The 27,780-nt window shown below is 41.9% G+C and overlaps 1 protein-coding gene across 1 annotated transcript in view; it reads right to left on the reverse strand.

The window, feature by feature from the left end:
- LOC110162886 (FRAS1-related extracellular matrix protein 2-like) overlaps positions 1-27,780 on the reverse strand; it is a 254,137-nt gene that overhangs the window by 30,213 nt on the left and 196,144 nt on the right. The window contains 4 exon segments of the mRNA XM_055166709.1: positions 11,320-11,651; positions 13,070-13,201; positions 15,019-15,322; positions 26,352-26,507. Of these exon segments, the coding sequence (XP_055022684.1) occupies positions 11,320-11,651; positions 13,070-13,201; positions 15,019-15,322; positions 26,352-26,507 (924 nt within the window).

Here is a 27,780-nt window from a genome sequence, read left to right on the forward strand (position 1 = left end):
TTACCCGACAAAACAAACCGCGCCTCCTCCTCCTCCTCGCCGCTCGGCAGTCGCCATAGCAACCGGATCTCCATAAGCGCCGCATGTGTGGATAGTGTTGAGATAAATGATTAGTGGAAGCCGCCTCCTCAGTTGTGATCCCCCCGTAATGAACTCAATGGATGTCACTGTGTTATAATGACGAGCCGAGCGACCGCTGTTACCGTAGCGACGTCTGAACCGGGTTTATTAAAGATTTACTGTGGGATAATAAGTGAGCAACGCACTCAAAATGTACAGCAATAGAAGCTCTGTGTACAATAGAGCCTCACTGTCAAATACTACTTTAAATTTATGTCATGTTATTCATGTTTTTTTTTACTCGTCACAAAAATATCGAGTTGTTTTTAGGCTCAGTTCTTCTCTCAAACAGAAAACACTCTGTTCCACCTTGTGATGTCATGTGGTGATACAGAAAAAAATAAAAAGCACTATAAAACTTTTCAGATTTCCTGCTTCTGATGAATAATTTATTGAGTAATACATTTCTTAAAACTACTGTACCTCAAAAAACATGCATTCTTACTAGAGCTTAGTGTCATTAAGAAGTTGCCGATACGATACATATCGATACCGTGAGCGTTCGATACGATATATTTCAAATTGATTGGATACGGTTCATAAAAAATGATGGTTGTGATAAAAGTCTTTGTTAAACCACTTCTTGTGCAAAGTTAAGCTGGGCGTTCACAGCGATTTTTGGCCCTTTTTGAGCCGATTTTTCACACATGCGACTGTTTTTGGGATCGGGCCGAGCTTTTTTTTTTTGGCTTAATCGTGTGTCGTGCTTCGTGTTGTAAACATGGGGTAACGAGAGCCGATTAATACCTCACGACCAGCTCCTGATCGGCAATCGAAGGTCGCACGAATATCAAAACTGTTTGAAATCCAGTCGCTTCTCATGAGGGTTTTGAGATGTTGAAGTCGTTCGTATGTTTGGTCGTACAGTTTGAGTTGGGGCTGAGTGAAACGATCGAAAATATCAATGTACGGCTTTAATATGAAACATGCCCATTTTCATCATCAAAACAGTGAAAATGTCAAATGTGTCGCTTAAACAAGTTTCCTTCCACTAAACAAGAAACAAAACTGTAGCTGTAACAAAATAGTTTAGTAAAATATACTAAAAAATACACTTGGTGATATATCGATAGAGCAGCCCACGATATCGATACTGTATCATCACATTAAACGCTACGATAGAAATTCAAATATTTTTGCACACTCCTAATTCCTTACTGTCAGCTGGCTTGCCTCTCCATAGATCGGGACTGTAACTTGGCCTAGTGACGTCTCCTGCTTGTCTCAATGGAAATACATAAGTTTAATGTCATACTGTGGAACATTTCAAGTAAAACAACAATAGATCTATGGAGACAAGCGAACCCTACACTAGTGATTTTGACCATGAATTCAAATTAAAGGTCTCCACTGTGTTTTTAAACTCCATACACCTGGAATTATTTGGATCATTCCAGACCTGGAATTGCCAAACTTGACTATACTAAATATAAAAAGTAAGGGTGTAATGGTACATGTTTTCATGCCATACAGTTTCAATACGGGACGTTCGGTTTGGCTGTGCATGAATGAGTTTGCGCAATTTATGTGTGTTTACGTTCAACCACTACATGTGCAGCTACACTGAAGACTCGGCTCTTTAATATTCACTGGGGAACTCATCTGTGATTAGTTATTCCTTTATAGTTAGATACAATAATTTCCCCCCGCCTTGACTATGTCCCTCTGAACCATGTGAATCCTCGCAAAACTACACTCGTCTCGCCCCGATCCTCACTTTCGCCGGCACGGAATCTCCACGAACTCTGTCCCTAGCGTAAAGGTGTTTTCAGCCGCTGTGGACGTTGTAACTGCTGCAGATCTGCACTTTTTACAGACAATGTGGACAAGTTGTTTTTTCTGACCAAAAATAAGAAGATTGAGTAAAACTTCATGCTGGAACTGTTAGTGCTGCACTTTACTTTTTGAAAGGTTTCGTTTACTGTTTACAAGGAATTTATTTTATAATATTTCATACATTTGTTGCTTATTTGAGAATATTTTAGTTAATGTATTAGTTAGGGGTGTCAAATTATCGCGTTAATTGGGATTAATTAATTACAGTCATATTTAGCGCGTTATGTTTTTTAATCGCGTTAATCTCATTTTTAATCTCTAACTTTAGTGTTTCTGTATGTGAGTTTCTTTATTATAAAACCTGTTTTTATGTGTTGTTGGGACAACAACACACACACACACACACAAAACACATTTATAATTTTTTTAATTTCGGTAATTCCACTCATTGCCGGAAACCCACACAAAACGCGCGCAGTAACAGCGATGTAAACGTCATGTTAACGTTGGCGGCATCAGTCACACAATGGACGAGGTCGTAGAGCCAGTAGAACAGAGGCAGCAGTGCACAGGTAAAAACACATTCGTGTCTTGGAAATTATTCTCCCGACGTGAAATATAAAAGAAAATAACAAATATAATATCGCCTGAAAACAACCTGCATAGGCTCATGATGTCTGCACTACTGTCCTATAGTGACCTGCCACATGAGGGGACACGCACACAAACACACACAAACACACACAAACACAAACACACACAAACACACACCTTCATCATCGTCATTAACCTGAGAACGCACGGACCACGTCTCCTTCCGTAGTCACTGCGCGGACACCGACGTGCTCCCGTGAGCCGCGTGTGGACCATGTTTTCTCGCGTACGCGGCGTAAACCGCGCTTCCTCCTGTGAGCCTCTAAACCAGAACTAACACCAAGACTAAAACCAGGACTAATCCAGTCCAGGACTAAACCAGGACTAAACCAGAACTAAAACCAGAACTAAAACCAGGTCTAAACCAGGACTAAACCAGGACTGAACCAGGCCTAAACCAGGTCTAAACCAGGACTAAACCAGGACTAAACCACAACTAACACCAGGACTAAAACCAGGATTAATCCATTCCAGGACTAAACTAGGACTAAAGTAGGTCTAAACCAGGTCTAAACCAGGACTAAAACCAGTGATCTCATATATAAAGCATTTCTCTATCAATAATATTTTTAATATGGTTAAGGAAAGACTGGACTTTTTATTGTCTTTAGACAAAAGTTATTATGTTCAGATTTCCTCGTCTTTGTTACTTTACAACAAACAGTTTCTTATTCATGGAGACTTGGGCTCAACAGACAATTTGGAGAGATTTGTTGAACAATAAATGACTTTATAAAGTCACTTTTTTAAATCTATATCAGTCTTTTGATCTGCCACAATAATGTAATAATGAATTTAAATGAAAATACCTCAAATTGAAGCTTTTCTCAGCAATTTTTAGGTGAGATTAAAATGAGATTAATTAGATTAATTAATTACAGATCATAATTAATTAATCTCTCAATTTTTTTTATCGCATGACAGCACTAGTATTAGTATTACCAAGCAGCACTTTGCATTTACTTTATTTTCATGTTTGCATAATGTGAAAACAAATTGTTGGTTTAATAAATACACACAAAAAAACAAAACAACAACAAGCAAATGGTTTTTGATTTTGTTCCCATACTGAACTGAAAATGAACCAAACCATGACCTCAAAACCGAGATACATACCAAACAGTGATTTTGTGTAACGTTACACCCCTCGTAAAAAGTCGCTGTTAACTTGAAAACTACCACTACATGACATCACAAGGTGGAAGAGAGCATGTTGAGCTTTGGAAATGTAGTTAGACAAATAATATAGGATTATTCAAACATTCAAACACAACTCCAGGTCTGTTTTTGACGAGGTAACAACATTCTAATGCGTCTTAAAGCTCACGAGAGTCAGTTCTGTGTAATATAAAGGATTTTCCATTTGCACTTTTACATGTTTAATACTCGAGGTTCCTCCTTCTGTCCAGGAGTCCGCACAGAGCAGACTGTTGTTCATTACACAAGGTTAACCAGGCGGTGCACACTGTGAGGACGTACCCAGGGAGACCGGGTCTGAGCCGCTCCGTTTGTCTGTCAATAATTCATTAGCACAGAGGAGGGCTGCTCAGTACACACAAAGTTATTGACTGAGCAAAGCAGGGAGTTGAATATTAGAGAGCTTTTCAAATGAATTATTTTAAGGCCCACAGTCAGTGAACTCCCAAAAAGGACAGGAGAGGAGATCGCCTAAAGCTGAGTGTCTAATACATTATAAAAAATAAAAAAAAAACAGAAACTTGTACTCGCGGTAGACTTGTCAGAAGTATCAGATACAGTATTTTTAGGACTATAAGTCATACTTTTTTTTCATGGTTTGGGTGTTTCCTGCGACTTATACTCTGGTGCGACTTATATTTTAAAAATTTTCACACTGACAGCCACGAGAGGCTCTAGGTTTGTGTGTCAGTATCTGCTACAACTATTACTCCTGTAAAACTGTCACTTGGCTCTACTGCGCGTGTCTCCTGCAGAAAAAGCCGCTGTTCTGTTGCAAGTAGTTCCCAAAAACGGTAATCGAGCAACAGAGAGAAAGTTTGGAGTGAGAGAGAAACTTGTGAGGGATTGGGGGAAAGCGGGGATGGAGAACACAGCTTCCACCATTTTCTACAGTGGCATTTCTTATTTGTCTGTAAAGCGTCTCTGAGTGTCCAAGAAAGTGCTATATAAGTCTGATGTAGTATTATTATTATTATTATTCACGGTAATCGCGAGGATGCACCATGAAACTTTCCTGAAGTCACTGGATGAATCGACAAAGCCTGAACTTCAGTGACACCAAAATCATCCTGTCGGGATTCAGAAAGGCCGGAATAATTCTAACTGGAACTGATCCTGAGTCTTACGACAGCGACACAGAAGAGGAAGCGTCGCTCTGTTTACTTCATGGATCTATAGTTTAACTCCGGAGGTCACGCAGAAGTGACACCGAAGACTTCAATGGATTTTGTGATCTGGAGAAGGGATGGGCATTTGATGAAATTTTATTAATCGATTGTTGGGGAGAATTAACGATCGATTTTTGATTATTCATTAACATTTTTATATAATAAGTATCATAAATTATTATTACTATTACTAATCTGCATAAATAAACTCAACTTTACAACATATAAACCCATACAGACTCTTGACATTAGAATGTGTTTATTGCAGATTTGAGCAAGTCTTACAGAAACAAAACTTAAAGGTTGTATGGAGGATTTTTTTTGTTTCAAATTGTCAATGATAACATTATAGAGGTGCAGTAGCCTTGTAATTATGATGACCAAAAAAAAAGAGAATAAAAATTCATCAACTCTGGACGTGGTGGGGCTAAACATTTGCCAATAGATAACGACACTGCCTCGTTATCTGTTGAGCTGACAGGCTGTCAATCAAACTCCCTACGTTTCTAGCGTAACTGACTTGCCTGCGCGCCGCCGGTACGTGGTTTACGTACGTCTGTCACGCAGTCCACAGACGCAAGACGCACAGACGCTGTTTACTCCACCAACGCAACAGTTCTTAGCGGCTTTTTTTGACCTATATCTTCCTCGCAGTTCGCACAAAGTTTGTTGCAATGGCGACAAGAATCCAGGAGCAGTTAGCCGCAAAAGAAAGTCCGTTTTTGAGGTCGCTGAAAGAAGAAGACAAGGGGAAAAGCAGCGAAGCCAAACTAAGGTGATTCTTGAAGATTCATTCCAGCGATGGCGCGACTGAAGCAGACGCAGGGTCTAAAGACTGACGCACTGGTCCACAAATTACTCCTGGACAGGAAACTTCTGCTTATTATGAAAACGTACTTTATTTCCAAGAGCTAGACAAACGTTTTTCAGGACACGAAAGCGATATCCTATGTCTGAAAACGTAATTTTCAAGGCAAAGAAAGAGTCCGCTTGCTGCTGCGTGTTGTAGCTAGTTCATTCGCACTGAATCTCCGCGCAACCTTCTCTGCACCCCTTTCCTGCTCCTGTCCCCGCTGCCCGATCCGCTCTTCTCCCTGCTCCTCACTTCTCGTCCGCGAACGAAATGTCCGCGCACCCGCTCCCCCCGCTCCTCACTTCTCCGTCTTGCCTAACCAACACTGTAGTTAGTTGTTTACAAGTCATGTGCGCACCGGCTGTAAACAAACCTGTTTCTGGCGTAAGGAGGAGGCGGGAGGAGGCGTTTCTACGTAGGAGCTGTAGGGGAGGGGGGGTGGTTTCACGCATGCGCAACATTTGAAAAAGGACAAACAGTCGCTGGATTTCTCGTTCCTTGGAAAATCCTCTATACAACCTTTAAAACCACATGGCTAATTTGCATAAACTGAGCGAAGAAAAAAAACCTAAAAAAAACGCTCTTGTGCGCTGATGTGGTTCAGTTTCTGTCGGACTAAAGGACACAACTCAGTGGAATATGAGTGTTTTTTCTGTGACAGAGGGGTGTTGATGCTGAAGGTGAGTCTGTTCTGTGTGTCGCGATGTTTTCAAAGATCATACGTGTGCAGGTTTAGAGCAGCTCTTTATGTTGCAGTAACCGGGATCCTGCGTAAACATGCACCATGACGAAACCGGGATACAGATGTGCATGTAAACACACTCACTGAGAGGTACAGTGTCTCCAAGGAAGTGCCAAAGCCTAAACGTGAGACTGTGAGTCCGCAACTCCAGTGTTTGTGTCAGACGCAGCTTCATATCTACACACTGAAACCTACATTCGGTTTGTCGATTAGAAATGAACGTAAACGACTAATCATGCCCATCCCTAATTTGGAGTGAGATGGAGAGTTGGTAAACTTATGTTCAGTGTTGGGGAGTAACAGATTAAATGTACAAATGTTAAGTAATCAGAGTACAAATTATGAGTAACTGTATTCAGTTACAGTTACTCTTTCAGTGAGTGGTAATTGGATTACAGTTACTTCGTTGAAATAAATGGATTACATGGTGGTATTTTCCTGTTTTCACATTTTGGGCTATATAACTTTTTTTTTTTTTTCCTAAACCAGGACTAAAACCAGGACTAAAACCAGGACTAAAAACCAGGACTAAACCAGGACTAAAAACCAGGACTAAACCAGGACTAAACCAGGACTAAACCAGGACTAAACCAGGACTAAAACCAGGACTAAAACCAGGACTAAAACCAGGACTAAACCAGGACTAAACCAGGACTAAGGACTAAAACCAGGACTAAAACCAGGACTAAAACCAGGACTAAACCAGGCAGGACTAAACCAGGACTAAAACCAGGACTAAACCAGGACTAAACCAGGACTAAAACCAGGACTAAAACCAGGACTAAAACCAGGACTAAACCAGGACTAAAACCAGGACTAAAACCAGGACTAAAACCAGGACTAAAACCAGGACTAAACCAGGACTAAACCAGGACTAAACCAGGACTAAAACCAGGACTAAACCAGGACTAAACCAGGACTAAACCAGGACTAAAACCAGGACTAAAACCAGGACTAAAACCAGGACTAAACCAGGACTAAACCAGGACTAAAACCAGGACTAAAACCAGGACTAAAACCAGGACTAAACCAGGACTAAACCAGGACTAAACCAGGACTAAACCAGGACTAAAACCAGGACTAAAACCAGGACTAAACCAGGACTTAAACCAGGACTAAACCAGGACTAAAACCAGGACTAAACCAGGTCTAAACAGTATGAGACCTAACAGTAGGTGGACATACTTTAAGGCAGCAGTGATCTCATATATACGGTTAAGGAAAGTCTGGGCTTTTTATTTTCTTTTAGCAGACAAAACTTCTTATGTTAAGATTCTAGTCTTTGCTTCTCTACAGTAAACAACTGTATGGAGACTTGGGCTCAGCCAGTTTGAAGAAAACAAACATGAATTTTCAGTATGTGGTTGTTACATTCATGTAGTTTTAAAAAGCAAGACAATATCAAGTAATCCAAAGTATTCAGATTACATTGTGTCTTTTATTTATTTTTATGTGTTTTTATTGGTTTTACTGATTTAATTTATTTATTGGTTTATTTATTTCTATTCTATGATATAGTTTTATTTTTATTTTACTGGTTTTATATTATTTTACTAGTTTTATTACTTTAAGACTAGTATTATTTTAGTAATTTACTTTATCATCTTATTGTTGTTATTTTTTATGTATTTGTGCAGCACTTTGGAAACAGTTTGTTTGTGAAATGTGCTATAGAAATAAAGTGGATTGGATTGGATTGGACATTACTCACTTTAATTATCTTAATGGATTATGTTACAAACTACATTTTGAGGTATGTAATCTGTAATCTGTAGGGGAATACATTTTAAAAGTAACCTTCCCAACAGTGCTTCTATTGTTTATGCTATAATTATCTGAATAACTGTTAATATGTGACGTTAACATATTAACGCCTGTTCAGTCTGTTGTTCTCTGTTCTCTTGTTATTACTACAACTTGCCTTTCGAGATGAAATGTTTGTTCCTGGTCTCTGATTTTATAAAATACATTTCCCCCAAAAAGTGCGACTTATACTCTGGAGCAATTTATAGTCTGAAAAATACGGTACTAACTCTTGTATACGCTCATGGAACCTACCTGGACCACAGAGGGATTACACAAATATAAGACCACGTGCAAATATAAAAGTAAGTACTAAATTTAATGCTGAAAATCACGTCCTGTTGATTGACTAGATTAGCCCTGCGGTTGAAACGATGACCCCGCCACACCTAATCCCACATTCTTGCCTTAAAGGTGGTCTAGACGTTCAGACACATTCCCCCTGCCCTTTTATGTCTGCAGATGACTGAAGGGGTCAGAGGTCACACAAGTCTGAAGGAGGGTCTATTTGCCTGTCTGTCAGAGGAGAGGTGCCGCAGTCACTGAGCACTTCACCGAATATTTTGGCCCATATATTACATTTTATTTGCCCGTGTGGCCTGTTTAATTGGCATAATGAGGTTACATATTATTATTAGTCGTGTAGATCAGTGGTCCCCAACATTTTTTGCTCCACGGATCCGGTTTTATATCCGACAATATTTCGCGGACCAGAGGGGGCAGAGGGAGGGTGACATATGGGAGGAGGCGCAGTGCGTGGTCTGTGCAGCAAGGTTAGACTGGTTTAGACCTGGTTTTAGACCTGGTTTAGACCTGTTTCTGAGTCCTGTTTTAGACCTGTTTTAGACCTGGTTTTAGTCCTGGTTTTAGTCCTGGTTTAGTCCTGGTTTAGACCTGTTTAGACCTTAATTTAATAAACCAGGACTAAACCAGGACTCCTGTTTTAGTCTTGGTTTAGACCTGTTTAGTCCTGGTTTAGACCTGTTTTATTCCTGGTTTAGACCTGGTTTAGACCTGTTTGAGTCCTGTTTTAGACCCTGTTTTAGACCTGTTTTAGACCTGGTTTAGTCCTGGTTTAGTCCTGGTTTAAACCTGGTTTAGACCTGTTTTAGTCCTGGTTTAGACCTGTTTTAGTCTTGGTTTAGACCTGTTTTAAACCCGGTTTTAGACCCAGTTTAGTCCTGGTTTAAACCTGGTTTAGACCTGTTTTAGTCTTGGTTTAGACCTGTTTTAAACCCGGTTTTAGACCCATTTTAGTCCTGTTTTAAACCTGTTTTAGACCTGTTTTAGACCCGTTTTAGACCCGTTTTAGACCCGGTTTTAGTCCTGGTTTAGACCGATTTTAGTCCTGGTTTAGACCGATTTTAGTCCTGTTTTAGACCTGGTTTAGACCTGTTTTAGACCTGGTTTTAGTCCTGGTTTAGACCTATTTTAGTCCTGTTTTAGACCTTGTTTAGTCCTGGTTTTAGTTCTGGTTTAAAGGCACACGGGAGTAGGAGACCACTTAAGTTCTCTGTACATTCTATACAGAGGAATCACATTTATTCTATACCTGTCTGTCTGTCTGCAGCGGTAGGTGGTTTGCTCAAAGCTCCAGCTCACTGCCGTCAAAAGCTCTTTAAGTCTTTGGTGAAGGTTCATTCTGTCATCCTTTATTTATGTTGAAAAGCACAAACTCTTTTTTGCCACACAGGAGTGTTTGTTTACCTCCGCTTTACTGTAGCTTTGCTCAGATTCGCCCTGTGACGGTTTGTGCTGCTTACATGGTCAATAGGGAAAGCGTAGGTGTGGGCTCCCTCGTCTCGATCTATGCTCAATAAATTAAGCATAGAGCTGAGAGATTCTGAGATAAAACTGCGCAAACATGCCAAAACTAAAAGACTGTAACAAGATAGCAGTTTTAATCCTTTAGGTGCCAGAATTTTTTTCCTAAAACTTTCGATTTTGACATCTTTGTCCTAGTTAAGTCCTGGTTTAATCCTGGTTAAGTACAATTTTCATCCTGTTTTTTTTCCTGGTTTAGTCCTGGTTCAGACCTGCTTAAGACCTGGTTTAGCTTGAATAAAATTCATCCTATTTGACAAAAAGAGCCATTTTATTCAGAGCAGCATCTTGTAAACTGAAGTCGACAGTGGCACCTAGAGGGTTAATTAAAGTTCATTTTGGTTAAAATTATAATTTTTGCAATGGACTGTAAATGGAAAAGGAAAAACTTGAATCCAACTTGTTCCGTTTCTTCACAATTTTCCTCCAGTTCAATCGATGTGAACTTAAAATTTTATTAATTACTTTCATTGATTTTTTTTTGTGCCTAGTTCTAGTTTAGTATCTTATTAGAAATTACAGATGATCAAGACACAATCCCCTCACTAGATGTTTACATGAATCTGTTCAAAACCTGGTCAAAACCTGGTCAAAACCTGGTCAAAACCTGGTCAGAACCTGGTCAGAATTTGGTTAGAACCTGGTCAGAACATGGTTAAAACATGGTCAGAACCTGGTCAGAATTTGGTCAGAACCTCGTCAGAACCTGGTCAAAATCTGGTCAAAACCTGTTCAGAACCTGGTCAAAACCTGTTCAGAACCTGGTCAAAACCTGGTCAAAACCTGGTCTGAATCTGGTCAAAATCTGGTCAAAACCTGGTCAGAAACTGGTCAGAAACTGGTCAAAACCTGGCTAAAACCTGGTCAAAACCTGGTGAGAACCTGGTGAGAACCTGGTCAGAACCTGATCAGAACCTGGCTAAAACCTGGTCAAAACCTGGTCAGAACCTGGTCAGAACCTGGTCAGAACCTTGTCAAAACTTGCTCAAAACCTGCGCAAAATCTGGTCAAAACCTGGTCAAAACCTCGTCAGAACTTGGTCACAACCTGGTCAAAACCTCGTCAGAACCGTGTCACAACCTGGTCAAAACCTCGTCAGAACCGTGTCAAAACCTGGTCAAAACTTGGCCAAAACCTGGTCAGAATCATGTCAAAACCTGGTCAGAACGTGGTCACCTCACCTGTCCGTCAGTGGAGATGGTCCCCCCACAGTCGCTGAGCAGTTCGGACATGTCGTAGTAGCTGCTGAACTCCCACAGACAGGCCTCCAGGTTGAGGTTCCTGTAGAAGCGGAGCGTGCCGGCCCCCCGCAGTGCCGGGCTGTACTGGTAGGGGGCGGTCTCTCCGATCACCTCCGAGTTCTTGGTGGCCGGGGTGAGGAAGCCGTGCCGTGTGGTGACCTCGGTGTGGTCCAGGAGGTTGGAGCAGCGATGGTTCCCCACTCTGGTCCCGTCCGGACTCAGGGTCAGTTCGAAGTTGGACAGAGGCCGAGTGGAAACGACAGGCAGCATTCCTGACACGAGGAGATCAGGAAAGACATAATATTAGGAATGTCTCATCTTTTATCTATTAGCAACCTGGATTTATGGTCTTAGAAACTGAATTTTAACATATTCTTCTGGTACTTTGTTAATAAATAATAAAATAATAAACTATTTTACTGTAATATTGTGCTACCTGACTCTTATTTGACCTGGAGGAGGGTTTCATCCATAGAAATGTTGGTCCTTTGACTATAATCTTGTATGTTTGTTTTTAACTTTATTTCTGTGAAATCATGCAGGTGAAGCACCACGTCCAGAAAGTTGCGTAATGTACCTTTAAGTCATCAGTCAATTTATAATATTAATATTTGGCGATAATATAAAATGATAATAAAAATACACCTTCACTGGAATCTTTTGGATAATTTCAGCCCTGGAATAGAAAACTGTTAAGTTGAAAGCTACCGCTACATGACATCATACAGACTAATAATGCTGGATTACGCAAACATGTGTGAATGAAACAAAACACAACTCCAGGTCTGTTTTTGAGGAGGTAATAACATTATGACATGACGCGTCAGGCGTCGAGTTTACATGCAAGGTCTATGTGGATGTGTGTCTAGGGCATCCTGCATGTTTGCAGTGCATCTTCAGTGCATCTTGAATGTTCAGGCATTGATCCAACGTCAGAAGTTAAAAAAGCTGAGCTTGTGGTGTCGGACGCGCCACATCAACCAATCAGGGACCACTATCCAGTGACGTAGCGATGTCATTTTCCGGAAAAGAAGAAAAAAAGAAAGAGAAAGATCCGAGAGCCAGAAGCATCATAACAAGAAATCTATGCCATGTCATTAGAGGAGTATAAATATATATATGCCACAGCCGCCGAGACGATCGCCTCCACTGAGGGGTTTTATGTAATAAGTACATTTTCTCTTAACCTGGTCTGCCATTATTCACAAAAAGGCCGGGGAAACAAGGCACTCGCCAACTGCAATGGACGCTCTGGGCGCACATAAAGTATTTTTCTTCTGTTTGTCCACAGAGTTCATGATGCGTGTCGGGTCATCTGAACTCAAATGCAAAGGCTCCAACGAGAAGCATCCAGCGTGTTTTTCGGGGCCTGAACACAGCTTCAAACCTAACAAGAGTCAATTTTGTGTAATATAGGATTTAACTATTTAAAATTTATAATCCTGAATCTCGTCTCCTTATTTATCTGTCTGTGTATCACTTTTACATTTTTAATACTCGTGGTTCCTCCTTCGGTTCATGAGTCTGTACGGAGCAGACTGTTTTTCATTTCACAAGGTCAACCAGGAGGTGCACTCCGAGGACGCACCCAGGGAGAGTTTTCTCCTGAGGTAAATCCGGTCTGAGCCAGTCCGTTTGTCAATAATTCATTGAACTTTGACATAAATCTGTAGTATTCGTCTCTTCTTACCATCGATGTGAGGCATGGTGACGGTGAGTTTGATGAGGTTGGGGTGCTCTGGGTCCTCTGCTCCCGTGTACCTGAGGCGGGCGGAGAAGGGTTCAGCGCCCACAGCTCCGGGCACCCTCGACTGGCACATCCCTGCACGACACACACACATAAACACATAAACACGGGTTACGCAATATAACCTGGCATGATGCTGCTTTGACTAAATAAAATGATGCGTGGGGGGAAAAAAAAGGGTAGAAAAATAATGAAAAAGTAGCGGTAATTGAATGAGAAGTGTGAGCAGAGCGGGTGAACATATGGCAAACATGTTCCACTGCCAAAATTAAAAGTTTAGATCAAAACACTTTCAGTCGTCCATCTGTTCCCTGTGCTGGAGTTTACTGTACAAACCGGGCTGAACTATGCCTATGAAACAGAAGGTGCTAAAAAGAATACTTATGCGGGAACTTCTAATAAAAAAAGTAGTATTAAAGTTGCACTGTGTAACTTTTCTGGTGGAGGGACCGACATTAAACGGCTCTACCTTACGTTTATTCAGTTACAGGTGGTTTTAAAGCTCAAAAATATCTAGAAAACAGGCGTTCTGACTGTGAGCGGGGTCGCCTCTCCACAGATCTGACCTGTAACTTGATCTGGTTTGGTCTCCATAGCGATAAAAAAGTGTAATACCACTTTTTGAAACATTCCAGGCAAAGCAATAGCATCTCCATCAGTAATGAAAATCTGAAATCATCCAAATGATTCGAGTGAAGGTGTTGGGGGTTTAAAAACATAGTGGAGCACTTCCTGTATTACCACATGACATCACAAGTTGGAACTAGTGTTTTCCATTTGAGGAAAAAGTCAGCCTAAATATGTAAGGTTCGTGTTTGTAAACGTGTGAATGAAACAAAACAAAACTCCAGGTCTGTTTGTGATGAGGAAACAACTTTAAAACAGATCAGAAAATAGTGTACCGTATTTTTCGAACTAGAAGTCGCACTTTTATTCATAGTTTAGGCGATCCTGTGACTTATACTCCGGTGCGACTTATATTGTCAGTATATATTACAGTATCTGCTGCTCCTATTATTCCTGTACCACTGTCACTTCGCTCTACTGCGCATGTCTCCTGCAGAAAGAGCCTCTGTCCTGTCTGTATCATGTCAGTCGATCGCACCATTACTTCTGTACCACTGAACAATTTAACATTTAAACAAACTTATAAAGACGACTGAGAAGACTGAGCACAAATGCCTCCAAAAAGAAAATCATATTTTGCAAATTACAAGCTGCAAGTCGTGAAATCTGCAGCTGAAAACTGTAATCGAGCAGCAGAAAGAAAGTTTGGAGTGAGAGAGAAACTTGTGACATCAGGAGGATGCATCATGTAACTTTTTTGGAAGTCACTGGATCGACAAAGCCTGGACTTCGGTGACACCGAAACCATCCTGTCGGGATTCAGAAAAGCTGAAATAATTCTAACTGGAACTGATGCTGAGTCTGACGACAGCTACACAGAAGAGGAAGCGGCGCTCTGTTTACCTCCGGAGGTCGCGGAGTTGCTCAGAAGTGACACCGAGGATGAAGAATTGAATGGATTTAGTGATCTGGAGTGAGATGGAGAGTTTGTTAAGCTTGTTCTGTTCTGTTGTTTATGTTATAGTTTATCTGAAGAACTGTTCATATGTGACGTTAACAGTCTGTTGTTCTCTATTCTCTTACTAGAACTTGCCTTTCAAGATGAAGTGTTGGTTCCTGGTCTCTGATTGTATAAAATAAATTTCCCCAAAAAAGTGCAACTTATATATGTTTTTTTCTTCTTCATTACTCATTTTTTGGCTGGTGCGACTTATACTCTGGAGCAAAAAAATTAGGTTCGAAAAAATACACTAATATGGGTCCTTTATACTTTAATACTACACTTAAAATTGCGTAACATCACCAACAAGCTCACTCTTCCTCACCTTCCTGCAGGCTGATGGTGACGATGGGACTGCTCAGCTCCAGCCCCTCCTCCCCGTCCCCGTTCACCGCCCTGGCCGCGCACTGGACCCTGGAGCCCGCCTGGAAGTACACCGAGTCCAGGGTGATGAGCTTGGAGGAGGTGAAGAACGTGTTGAAGTCCACCTCCCTCATGGGGCTGGTGACGCCGTCCGGTCCGGTGGGGGCGCTCACGAGCCAGCGGTACCGGGTCAGGGTGTTGTTGATGCTTTCGCTGACGCAGATGGAGCCGGTTTTGTCGTAGTCGGGGTATTTGGGGTTACAGGCCTGCACCAAAAAAGAGAAAGGAACATTTAAAAAGCCTTCGTCAGATCGTTTTTCTTGCTTTGGATGGAAGTAAACCCCATTTCCTAACGTACGACCATTGTGTCATGACCAGTGTTGGGGAGTAACAGATTACATGTACTGGAGTTAAGTAATCAGAGTACAAATTATGAGTAACTGTATTCGGTTACAGTTACTGTTTCAGTGAGTGGTAATTGGATTACAGTTACTTTGTTGAAATAAATGGATTACACTGCGGTATTTTCCTGTTTTCACATTTTGGGCTATATAACTTTTTTTTTTCTTTTTTTTTTTGTAATTCCACTCATTGCCGAACACTAAACCAGGACTAAAACCAGGTCTAAACCAGGACTAAAACCAGGTCTAAACCAGGACTAAAACCAGGTCTAAACCAGGACTAAAACCAGTTCAAAACTAGATCTAAACCAGGACTAAATCCAGGTCTAAACCAGGGCTAAAACCAGGTCTAAACTAGATCTAAACCAGGTCTAAACCAGGACTAAACCAGGTCAAAACCAGGACTAAAACCAGGTCTAAACCAGGGCTAAAACCAGGTCTAAACCAGGACTAAAACCAGGTCTAAACCAGGACTAAAACCAGGTCTAAACCAGGGCTAAAACCAGTTCAAAACTAGATCTAAACCAGGACTAAATCCAGGTCTAAACCAGGGCTAAAACCAGGTCTAAACTAGATCTAAACCAGGTCTAAACTAGATTTAAACCAGGTCTAAACCAGAGCTAAAACCAGGTCTAAACTAGATTTAAACCAGGTCTAAACCAGGACTAAACCAGGACTAAAACCAGGTCTAAACCAGGACTTAAACCAGGTCTAAACTAGATCTAAACCAGGTCTAAATCATGACTAAAACCAAGTCTAAACCAGGACTAAACCAGGTCAAAACTAGACCTAAACCAAGTCTAAAACAGAACTAAACCAGGATTTAACAGGACTAAACCAGGATTTAACAGGACTAAACCAGGATTTAACAGGATTAAACCATGCTGCGCAGACCGTGTCTCAATATCAATAATATTTTTAATACGGTTCAGTAAAGTCTGGGCTTTTTATTTTCTTTTATCAGACAAAACATCTCATGTGAAGATTTCCTCGTCTTTGCTTCTCTACAGCAAATCAAGTAATCCAAAGTATTCAGATTACGTTACTCACTTTAAGTAATTTAATGGATTTACGTTACAAACTACATTTTGGGTGTGTGTAATCTGTAATCTGTAGGGGAACACATTTTATAAGTAACCTTCCCAACACTGGTCATGAAGCAAGACACTTCACCAGCCTGATTTGTGTGTGAAAAATGCATGAGAAAAGTTGTTGGTAACTTGGAGAGGCCAAAGGTGCAGATTGGAAGCCACACTTGAGTGAGTCTGCCCCAGAGCTCCCCGTCTCCAGGTGCAGAGAGACACTGAATAATGCATGAAATCTAAAGCACAAACACAGAGAATATTTTAATTACAGTTTAATTAGAGCTGCTGGTTCAGTCGACAGCTGCTGGTGCATAACACTGTGACGCGCGACGTACGAATCTGATTTTCACATTTCACATCCTCTCCATTGTAAGAAAAGACATTAAAAGTGATAAACAGGGAGCTGAAATAAGGCCACTTTTTATTGTCTATATAAATCTGGGTATATATAATTGTTTTTAGTTTATATTTATTTAGTATTTTTTATTTATTTGATGCTCTTTCGCTGTAAGTATCGTCATTTTGGTCTTAAAATGTTCATATTAACCTTCTCTACATGATCCCGGTGTTTTTATTTCACTATTTTATATTTTTACATTACAAATTTTGAGATGCAACAGGTTTTTTACGTCATATGTGGCAGCAAATGTTGTAGGAGACCTTCCAGAAGAAACACTTTGAGGGAAACACCAGAGCGGAGTAAGAGCGAGGCCTTTCCTTTTGTGTGTTATTCGGTTCTTTTTTCAGACCAAGAGTTTGTTTTCATACCTGACAGTTTCGACTGCTCACTAGTGGTTACGTGTCCGGAAAGCTGATTTATTCTGGTTTTGGCGCTGTCTTCCTACAGGTGGAGGCAGGACGACGGCGCCATCTGCAGTCCAACTTCTTCAAGACAGTAATCTCAGGTGTGTGAGAGTAAAAAAGACCCCTCTTCCCGGTTTATAGTCCCGTTTTTACTCTCACTCAGCGCCAAAAACCTGTATAAATCAGCTGACCGGACACGTGACCACTCTGAGGAAGACCGCCAGTCAGCAGTCGAAACTGTCAGGTATGAAAACAAACTCTTGGTCTGAAAAAAGAACCTAATAACATAAATTAATCGGAAGACCAAGTAAACCTCATTGAACCTTTCCTGTTGTGTTCACCTGGCTCCCCCTGGACACTGCTGTGACGCTGCAGGACACAGACGGGAGACACTTTTAGCCAGGGGTCATCAAACTAAGTGACTCCAACTCCGGTCAGCCACGCCCTTTTGACCCCTCTGCCCCACCACTTGAACTGACCCTATGAGACAATCCTCAAAAGTTGTCATGGCCTATTTTTAATTACTTTTTGGCAAATAATAACACATCTGCACCTTGTATTTTGTTGATTTTTTCAGTATAAAAAAATATATTTATTTGAAGTATTTATATTTAAATACCTTATTTTCCGCACTATACGGCGCGCTCAAAAGCCTCCAACTCCATTAAAAAAATGACAGCGCGCCCCGCAATCCAGAGCGCCCTATACACGAATCCACTCGGGAGTCCCAGCACGACTTCAGTAAACTACAAAGCCACACCACCCGCAGACAGTGTTGGGGAGTAACAGATTACATGTACCGCCGTTATGTAATCAGAGTACAAATTATGAGTAACTGTATTCCGTTACAGTTTCAATGAGTGGTAATTGGATTACAGTTACTTTGCTGTAATAAGTGGATTACAAGGCGGTATTTTCCTGTTTTCACATTTTGTGCTACATCCCATTTATTTATTTTTTTATTTCGGTAATTTCACTCATTGCCTGGAACCCAAACAGAACGCGCGCAATAAGAGCGATGTAAACGTCATGTTAAAGTTGGCGGTGTCAGTCACACAGTGGAAGCAGCAGTGCATTGGTAAAAACGCATTTGTGTCTTGGAAATTCTTCTCCCGATGTGAGATAAATATAAAAAAACAAATATAAAATCGCCTACAACTTAAATGTGAAACAGGAGCTACTGGCACTGGTGAAAACAACCTGCATAGACTCATAATATCTGCACTACTGTCATATATACACAACACACACACACAAACACACACACACACACAAACACACACACACACACAACACACAACACACACACAAACACACACACACACAACACACACACACACACACACACACAACACACACAACACAACACACACAACACACACACACACAACACACACAACACACACAAACACACACACACACACACAACACACACACACACACAACACACACACACACACACACACACACACACACACACACACACACACACACACACAACACACAACACACACACACACACACACACACACACAAACACACACACAAACACAACACACAACACAAACACACACAAAACACAACACACACACACACACACACACAAACACACACACACAAACACACACACACACACACACACAAACACACACAAACACAAAACACACACAACACACACACACACAAACACACACAAACACACACCTTCATCATCGTCATCAACCTGAGAACCCGCGGACCACGTCTCCTTCTGTAGTTACAGCGTGGACACCGACGTCTCGTGCACCGCGTGTGGAACGTGTTTTCTCGCATAAACTGCGCTTCCCCTGTGCGCCTCTAAACCAGAACTAACACCAGGACTAAAACCAGGACTGAACCAGGACTAAACCAGGACTAAAACCAGGACTAAAGCAGGACTAAACTAGGACTAAAGCAGGACTGAACCAGGTTTAAACTAGGACTAAACCACGACTAAACCAGAACTAAAGACCTGGTTTAAACCAGGTCTAAAATCAGGAGTAAACCAGGTCTAAAAACCAGGACTAAACCAGGTCTAAACAACATGACACCTAACAGTAGGTTGACATAATTTAAGTTGATCTCATATAAAAAATTATTTCTCTATCAATAATATATTTTTTATATGGTGAAGTAAGTAAGTAAAGTAAGTAAGTAAGTCTTTATTTATATAGCGCTTTCACAGACATTTTCTGTCCCCAAAGACGCTTTACACAGCATTATTCAGCACTATTCATTCAGCATTCATTCATACAGCATTATTCATTCACTCTAAACCCTGATGATGGTAAGCTACTATTGTAGCCACAGCTGCCCTGGGGCTCACTGACAGAGGCGCGGCTGCCATGCCACTCGGCGCCATCGGTCCTCCGACCACCACCAGCACTCACACACACACCACTTTCATACTAGGCAATGTGGGTGAAGTGTCTTGCCTAAGGACACAATGATTGAATTGATTGTATTTAACTGACCATGACTATCAACTGATTATGGAGACCTATGTAGCATAGGTGAAGGAAAGGCTGATCTTGTTACTGTCTTTTAACAGACAAAACCTCTTATATTAAGATCTCGTGGTCTTTGTTTCTCTACAGTAAACAGTTGCTTATTCATGGAGACTTGGGCTCAGACAATTTGAAGACAACAAACAAGAATTTTGAGGATGTGGTTGCTACATTCATGTCGTTTAAAAAAAACATGACAATATCAAGTAATCCAAAGTAATCAGATTACGTTACTCACTTTAAGTAATTTAATGGATTACGTTACAAACTACATTTTGGGGTATGTAATCTGTAATCTGTAGGGGATTACATTTTAAAAGTAACCTTCCCAACACTGCCCGCAGAACACGCAAACACACACGGAGCAGACAGCGACCGCACGGCAAAAAACACCCACAGACACACTCATCACTCCACGCAGACGAGGAACGGAACGGAGGAACGAACCGAAAAAGCGAGTGCAATGTGCCGCTTCTAGACACAACTGAACAACTGAGTCACTGCGAACACGCCGACAATCCAGCGGTCCCAGACAGCACCCTCCCTACACGCCACAACTGAACAAAACCCAGAGTCACCGTGAACGCCACAAACAAACAAAACCACTCACCCATCCAACTGTTGTGTTTCGTTTAAAGTCCGGTGCGGTTTATTTGTGAAAAAAGTTTGAAAATAGACCATTTAATGACAGTGCGCCTCATAATCCAGAGCGCCTAATAGTGCGGAAAATATGGTAATTATATGACATATTTACATTTGCTGCAGAATTTTCGTCATCTGACAAGCTCGAGATCAAACAGTGACAGTCAATGCAAGTGCAGAGTTCTGTAGTGCAGTTAAGGACAACAAAATGACGAGTTAAAGTACGAAAAGTTGACAGAGAGTGCAGAGTTTTTAAAGAACAGTGGACAACCGATTATTTTTTTGTTCAGTGTAAGGAGCGTGCAGTTTGTCTGAGACGTAAAGAAAGTGTGGTGTTTTTCAAAGAATATAATCTGTGTCGTCAGGGTCGTTGAATTCTGTTATACGGCCCCGACCCGGCCCCCGACCCCCATCACAGTCAGGAGCAATAATGTGGCCCCCAGAGACAAAAGTTTGGTGACTCCCACTTTTGGTTTTTCCTCTCCTCAAACTGCCCTGAAACAGACCTTTGACTGAAACACAAATCCACTGAGAAGAAGAGTGGAAATGTTGCAGCAAAACTTGAATTTCCCTCTCTCTCTCTTTTTATTTTGTTCGGAAATCAATTGCTATCCAAACTCGGCTCTAAATTTGGCCCAAATTTTACTCCGATGAGCTTCATTTGACTGGAGCCGTCACACTCCCTTAGTCCACTTCTTTGTACAGTCTATGATCACGAGTCTGTAGAATTTTTTTTTGTACTTTTGTCATTCTTGAATCGCACTTAATTTCAACACAAACAGGAACCTCGAGGTCTGAGCTACAGGGTTAGCAGTTTTATAAAATCGCAGACTTGGTTCTCAGCTGGAGACTTTATATTGCTTCTCTAATTACAGTCTGTGATAATTGCAGCCATTTATTTTCCAAGGTTGCTTCACCGGGTGCATTTACATGGCCGGTAAAATCAGATTACCAGAATAATCAGATAACCCCATAATAAGATCTGACTTGGTGTGTGTTTACAGCTCAGGAGAAATCTGAGAAACACCAGGTGACACGTGTGAGTGAAGCATTTTTAGGGCTGGGGATCTTTAAGAAGTTGCTGATACGATACATACCTCGATACAGTGAGCTTTTGATTCAATAAGATATATTTTAAATTGATTGAATCTTTGTTCTTGTGCAAAGTGAAAATGAAACACGCATCTTTTTACCATCAAAACAGTGAAAATGTCAAATGTGGGCCTGGTCAAGCAGAAGTAAACAACAAGGCCAAAAATTCAAGTTAATGCATCTGATATAAAAATGTATTGAACAGATACATATGTACTCTAGTTTATGAAACTGTTTACCTTTTTTCTGTTCCATTTTTGGTTCTAAAGTTACATATGTTTTAAACAGACCATGTATGAAACATGGAACAAAAATTATTTCCCAAATTTCAAAGACCTGCAAATCATGTAAATAAATGGATGTATTTCATCATATCTTGTGTTATTTGATCTTTGAACTGTTGATGAAGGTACATGATTTTTTTTTTTTAAATGTATTTAAAATGATAAAAATTAGCTTGGAAGGACTGACATATTTTATAGAAATAGTTTCCTTTCATTTTGAAGTAATATTAAAGTATTCAGAAGAAAAAAGCGACAAATTATGTAAAATCCTGCACCTTCTACTTGTTTGCACAATTTTCCCTCCGTTACTTTTCCCTCCGTTACCATGAAAAATCTCTTACTCAAAAAGTGAATAAATCTTGTACCATATGGTAGAAAACTATATGAAGCAAATATTCAAACCAGTTTGTTAAGGATATGTAAGTGAGAACCAAGAGTTATCACTGTTTGTATTTATTGCCCAAAAAGTGCTGCATATTTCATTCCCTCCGTTACCGACATGAGTTTTTAAATTTTGTGTCAACAACTTGAAAGAATATCACAGGTTTAACTTGACCCTGTTGGAGTGTAACTCTTTCCTACATTCTGATACTTTACTTATTTCAATAGTCCCTCTAGTTTCTGAATAAGAGACATTTGAATGTAAAAAATCTGCCCCTGTTTCCCTCCGTTAACACTTGACGGACTCATGTGTCGCATAAACAAGTTTCCTTCCTCTATCTGTATCTGTACTGAAGTAGATTATAAAGTACTTTTTACTTTTACTTCACTACATTTGAGAGCAGGTATCTGTACTTTCTGCTCCACTACATTTTTGAACAGGACTGAAAAGTAAAAGTATTTTTTATTATTGTTTGGGATCTGCTGAAAAGACTTAAAGGTTTATTTTTAACACGTTCATAATTTGAGCAAAAACAAATCGACAACTGGGAAGGGAAAGGAGAAGGAAAGATCGATTCAAATGTTTCTGTTGGACAAATTTCAGCATAAATGTTTAATTCCACTTTAGCATCTAAAGCAGACTAAACCAGGACTGATCCAGGACTAAACCAGGACTGATCCAGGACTAAACCAGGACTGAACCAGGACTGAACCAGGAGGACTAAACCAGGACTGAACCAGGACTGAACCAGGAGGACTAAACCAGGACTGATCCAGGACTAAACCAGGACTGGATCCAGGACTAAACCAGGACTAAACCAGGACTGAACCAGGAGGACTGACTGACCAGGACTGAACCAGGACTGAACCAGGAGGACTGATCCAGGACTGAACCAGGACTGATCCAGGACTCCAGGACTGAACCAGGACTGATCCAGGACTGAACCAGGAGGGACTAAACCAGGACTGATGAACCAGGACTGAATCCAGGACTGAACCAGGAGGACTAAACCAGGACTGATGAACCAGGACTGAACCAGGACTGAGGACTGAACCAGGACTGACTCAGGACTGAACCAGGAGGACTAAACCAGGACTGATCCAGGACTGAACCAGGAGGACTAAACCAGGACTGATCCAGGACTGAACCAGGACTGAACCAGGACTGATCCAGGACTGAACCAGGAGGACTAAACCAGGACTGATCCAGGACTGAACCAGGAGGACTAAACCAGGACTGATCCAGGACTGAACCAGGACTGATCCCAGGACTGAACCAGGAGGACTAAACCAGGACTGAACTAAGACTAAAACAGGACTGAACCAGGACTAAACAAGAACTAAACCAGTGTATGTCAGGACAGACCCGGAGGTGCGCTCATGTGGGCCGCCAGGTGACCGCAGGTGAAAGGACCAGCACAGAGCTACGTGCCTCACGGGACTAAGCGCAGCCGTCGCTCAATCGAGCTTTGAGGACACCCTGCTCCATGGGCTTGGGGTTCTCCCTCTCTCTCAGGTCCTAGATTAGACCTGGTTTAGACCTGGTTTAAGTCCTGGTTTAGACCTGGTTTAGACCTGGTTTAAGTCCTGGTTTAGACCTGGTTTAAGTCCTGGTTTAGACCTGGTTTAAGTCCTGGTTTAGACCTGGTTTAAGTCCTGGTTTAAGTCCTGGTTTAGACCTGGTTTAAGTCCTGGTTTAGACCTGGTTTAGTCCTGGTTTAGACCTGGTTTAAGTCCTGGTTTAGACCTGGTTTAGACCTGGTTTAAGTCCTGGTTTAAATCCTGGATTAAGTCCTGGTTTAGACCTGGTTTAAGTCCTGGTTTAAGTCCTGGTTTAGACCTGGTTTAAGTCCTGGTTTAAACCTGGTTTAGACCTGGTTTAAGTCCTGGTTTAGACCTGGTTTAAGTCCTGGTTTAGACCTGGTTTAAGTCCTGGTTTAGACCTGGTTTAAGTCCTGGTTTAGACTTGGTTTAGACCTGGTTTAGACTTGGTTTAGACCTGGTTTAAGTCCTGGTTTAAGTTCTGGTTTAGTCCTGGTTTAAGTCCTGGTTTAGACTTGGTTTAGACCTGGTTTAGACCTGGTTTAGACTTGGTTTAGACCTGGTTTAGACCTGGTTTAGACCTGGTTTAAGTCCTGGTTTAGACCTGGTTTAAGTCCTGGTTTAGTTCTGGTTTAGTCCTGGTTTAGACTTGGTTTAGACCTGGTTTAAGTCCTGGTTTAGTTCTGGTTTAGTCCTGGTTTAGACCTGGTTTAAGTCCTGGTTTAGACCTGGTTCAAGTCCTGGTTTAAGTCCTGGTTTAGACTTGGTTTAGACCTGGTTTTAATCCTGGTTTAGTTCTGGTTTAGTTCTGGTTTAGTTCTGGTTTAGTTCTGGTTTAGTTCTGGTTTAGTTCTGGTGATCTATTGATATTCAGTGATGTTAAAAGTCATCATTTATGAATGCACTTTAAAAAAAAAAAATGAAAATACAATATTAAAAAAATATATTATCAGTTGTTAATGAAACTGATGTCTTTACCTGCTCTTTACCCAATTTGAAAAAGGTGCATTGTGTAACTTTTCTGGTGGAGGGTCAGTCAAATGCTTTTCTCCATGGAGATGTTATTACTTTGTCTGGAATGTTTCACAGTGTGGCATTAAATCTTTCTATCTTCACGGAGCCCAAACCAGACCAGGTTACAGGTCAGATCTGTGGAGAGGCGATCCCGCTCGCAGCCAGAATGTCAGTTTTTCTAGGTCTTTCTGAGCTATAAAACCACCAGATCGACGACATCTCCGCGGAAAGAAGCGACAGACCCCCAACCGAAAAGTTACGAAGTGCAGCTTTAACTCTTTCCCCCCTGGACGCCTACCAAGAACAACCCATACATATGTTACTAGTTCTGCCCATAGAGCATAACTGCATAAAAGAAAACAGACTTCCACGAGTGATTATAAATGATTTTTACACTCATGAACTTAATTGTAACACAGACATATTTGTATCTCTGGAAACCTTAGACTCTGAACTATTCATTTATGGATGTTTAAATGTGATTCAACTCATTTATAGGTGTATAACAGCTCACTGAAAATGAGAGTTTACCTGGTCAGGTGCAAAATCGAAAACAAAAAAACTACATTCAGCATTTGATATCTGCATGTTCTGAGTACTATATTCATAAAAAAATAAAATATATACTTTGTCAAAGTATTTAAACAGATTTCATATCACCAGATACAGTACAGCCAAGTGTGCACCTGTTTTTACCTGTTGTTCACCTGTGTGCACCCAATTACATTTTTTTTCCATTTAACTTATTCAACTTATTTTATTTATTCAACTCATTTAGCTTATTATAATATAATAATATAATAATAAAAACTCTTCCCCGTCAGTGTGTGTCCAGTATTTGTCATCTTGGTTTATTTTCTCGTGTGCAGAGCTCCACATAAGTGTTTTTTCTGTAGCGATTCTGTTATACATCGCATCTTGGAAAAAAAGACTGAAATATTTTAAAGGACTGGCCTGGGCAACATCCAGATTTCAGGGCAATTTTGGTTCATAATCGAGTATAAAGCTCAGATAGTTTGTTTGGACATCGCAGGACTCCACACAGACGCATCAGCGGCATTCTCACCTTCTCCCCGAAAGTCCGTCGCTATCGCTGTTTTCCACTTTATAATCAACTTCAACATCATCACTTTGAAATCTATATAAAAGTCACTTTCTCTAAACTTATCCATAAAATACGTCCGCTCCTCATTATTTCTAAAACTGTGCTCCGCAGCGCCGCGATCTTTCCATTGCTCGTGTTTCGTGTTGTGTTTTTTCCGGAAGCTACCATCGTCACTACTTTGATTAACTTCGGAAAAAATCGTCGAAAACATATCCTTGAATCCTATTGGTCAGTCTAGTGTGGGTTGTAGTGGCCCCCAACGATCACAGTCTCTGTTTAAATGTGAAAAACCGAGCCGTTTCTAAAGGTCGTCAAATCTCGTCTTTAGTGATACGGCGGAGGTGTCAAAAGTCGTCATTAAGGGTTCAGGGGGGTCGTCAAATGTCGTCTTCATGGGGGAAAGAGTTAAAGCGTGCGTACCGTGACACAGACGACGGGGTACCCAGCGGGCGGGCTCTGGTCCCTGGAGCCGTCTGCGTGGTCGTACTGGAGCAGGGACAGGACTGTGGGCACGGAGGGGAAGGTCACGTCCGCCATGCTGTTGCTCTCCTCGATGTAGATGATGGCTTTACTCAGCTGAGAAGTCACAAACAAAGAGATTAAAGCTCCAATGTTACGCAAAATTTACTCTTTCATTGGTTCATTCGTTTTTCAATATAAAACCAAAAATAAGAAAACGAAAAAACAACTATTTTCTTCATTATTTGTCTCCAAAACCAACATGACAAAACAGATAATGATTTGTTTTTTCAGTTTTCGATTTTGTGTTTAAATGAAGAATGTCCTGGTCTGGTCCCGATCTCAGTCCCCTTCTGGTCCCGGCCTCAGTACTGGCCTGGTCCCGGTCTCAGTCCCCTTCTGGTCCCGGTCTCAGTCCCCTTCTGGTCCCGGCCTCAGTACTGGCCTGGTCCCGGTCTCCATCAGGGTCTGGTCCCGGTCTCAGTCCTGGCCTGGTCCCGGTCTCAGTCCTGGCCTGGTCACAGTCTCAGTCCTGGCCTGGTCACAGTCTCAGTCCTGGTCTGGTCCCGGTCTCCATCAGGGTCTGGTCCGGTCTCAGTCCTGGCCTGGTCCCGGTCTCAGTCCTGGCCTGGTCACAGTCTCAGTCCTGGTCTGGTCCGGTCTCCATCAGGGTCTGGTCCCGGTCTCAGTCCTGGCCTGGTCCCGGTCTCAGTCCTGGCCTGGTCCGGTCTCAGTCCTGGCCTGGTCACAGTCTCAGTCCTGGTCTGGTCCCGGTCTCCATCAAGGTCTCATCAAGGTCTGGTTACGGTCTCAGTTCTGGTCTGGTCCCGGTCTCCATCAGGGTCTGGTCCCGGCCTCAGTACTGGTCTGGTCCCGGTCTCAGTCCTGGTCTGGTCCCGGCCTCAGTACTGGCCTGGTCCCGGTCTCAGTCCTGGCCTGGTCACGGTCTCAGTCCTGGTCTGGTCCCGGCCTCAGTCCTGGTCTGGTCCCGGCCTCAGTACTGGCCTGGTCCCGGTCTCAGTCCTGGCCTGGTCACGGTCTCAGTCCTGGTCTGGTCCCGGCCTCAGTACTGGCCTGGTCCCGGCCTCAGTACTGGTCTGGTCCCGGTCTCAGTCCTGGTCTGGTCCCGGCCTCAGTACTGGCCTGGTCCCGGTCTCAGTCCTGGCCTGGTCACGGTCTCAGTTCTGGTCTGGTCCCGGTCTCCATCAGGGTCTGGTCCCGGCCTCAGTACTGGTCTGGTCCCGGCCTCAGTACTGGCCTGGTCCCGGTCTCAGTCCTGGCCTGGTCACGGTCTCAGTCCTGGTCTGGTCCCGATCTCAGTCCTGGTCTGGTCCCGGTCTCCATCAGGGTCTGGTCCCGGCCTCAGTACTGGTCTGGTCCCGGTCTCAGT

This window comes from Boleophthalmus pectinirostris, unplaced genomic scaffold (assembly GCF_026225935.1).
Source record: "Boleophthalmus pectinirostris isolate CB_2022bp ecotype Guang Dong unplaced genomic scaffold, ASM2622593v1 HiC_scaffold_9, whole genome shotgun sequence".
NCBI classification, from domain to species: domain Eukaryota; kingdom Metazoa; phylum Chordata; class Actinopteri; order Gobiiformes; family Gobiidae; genus Boleophthalmus; species Boleophthalmus pectinirostris.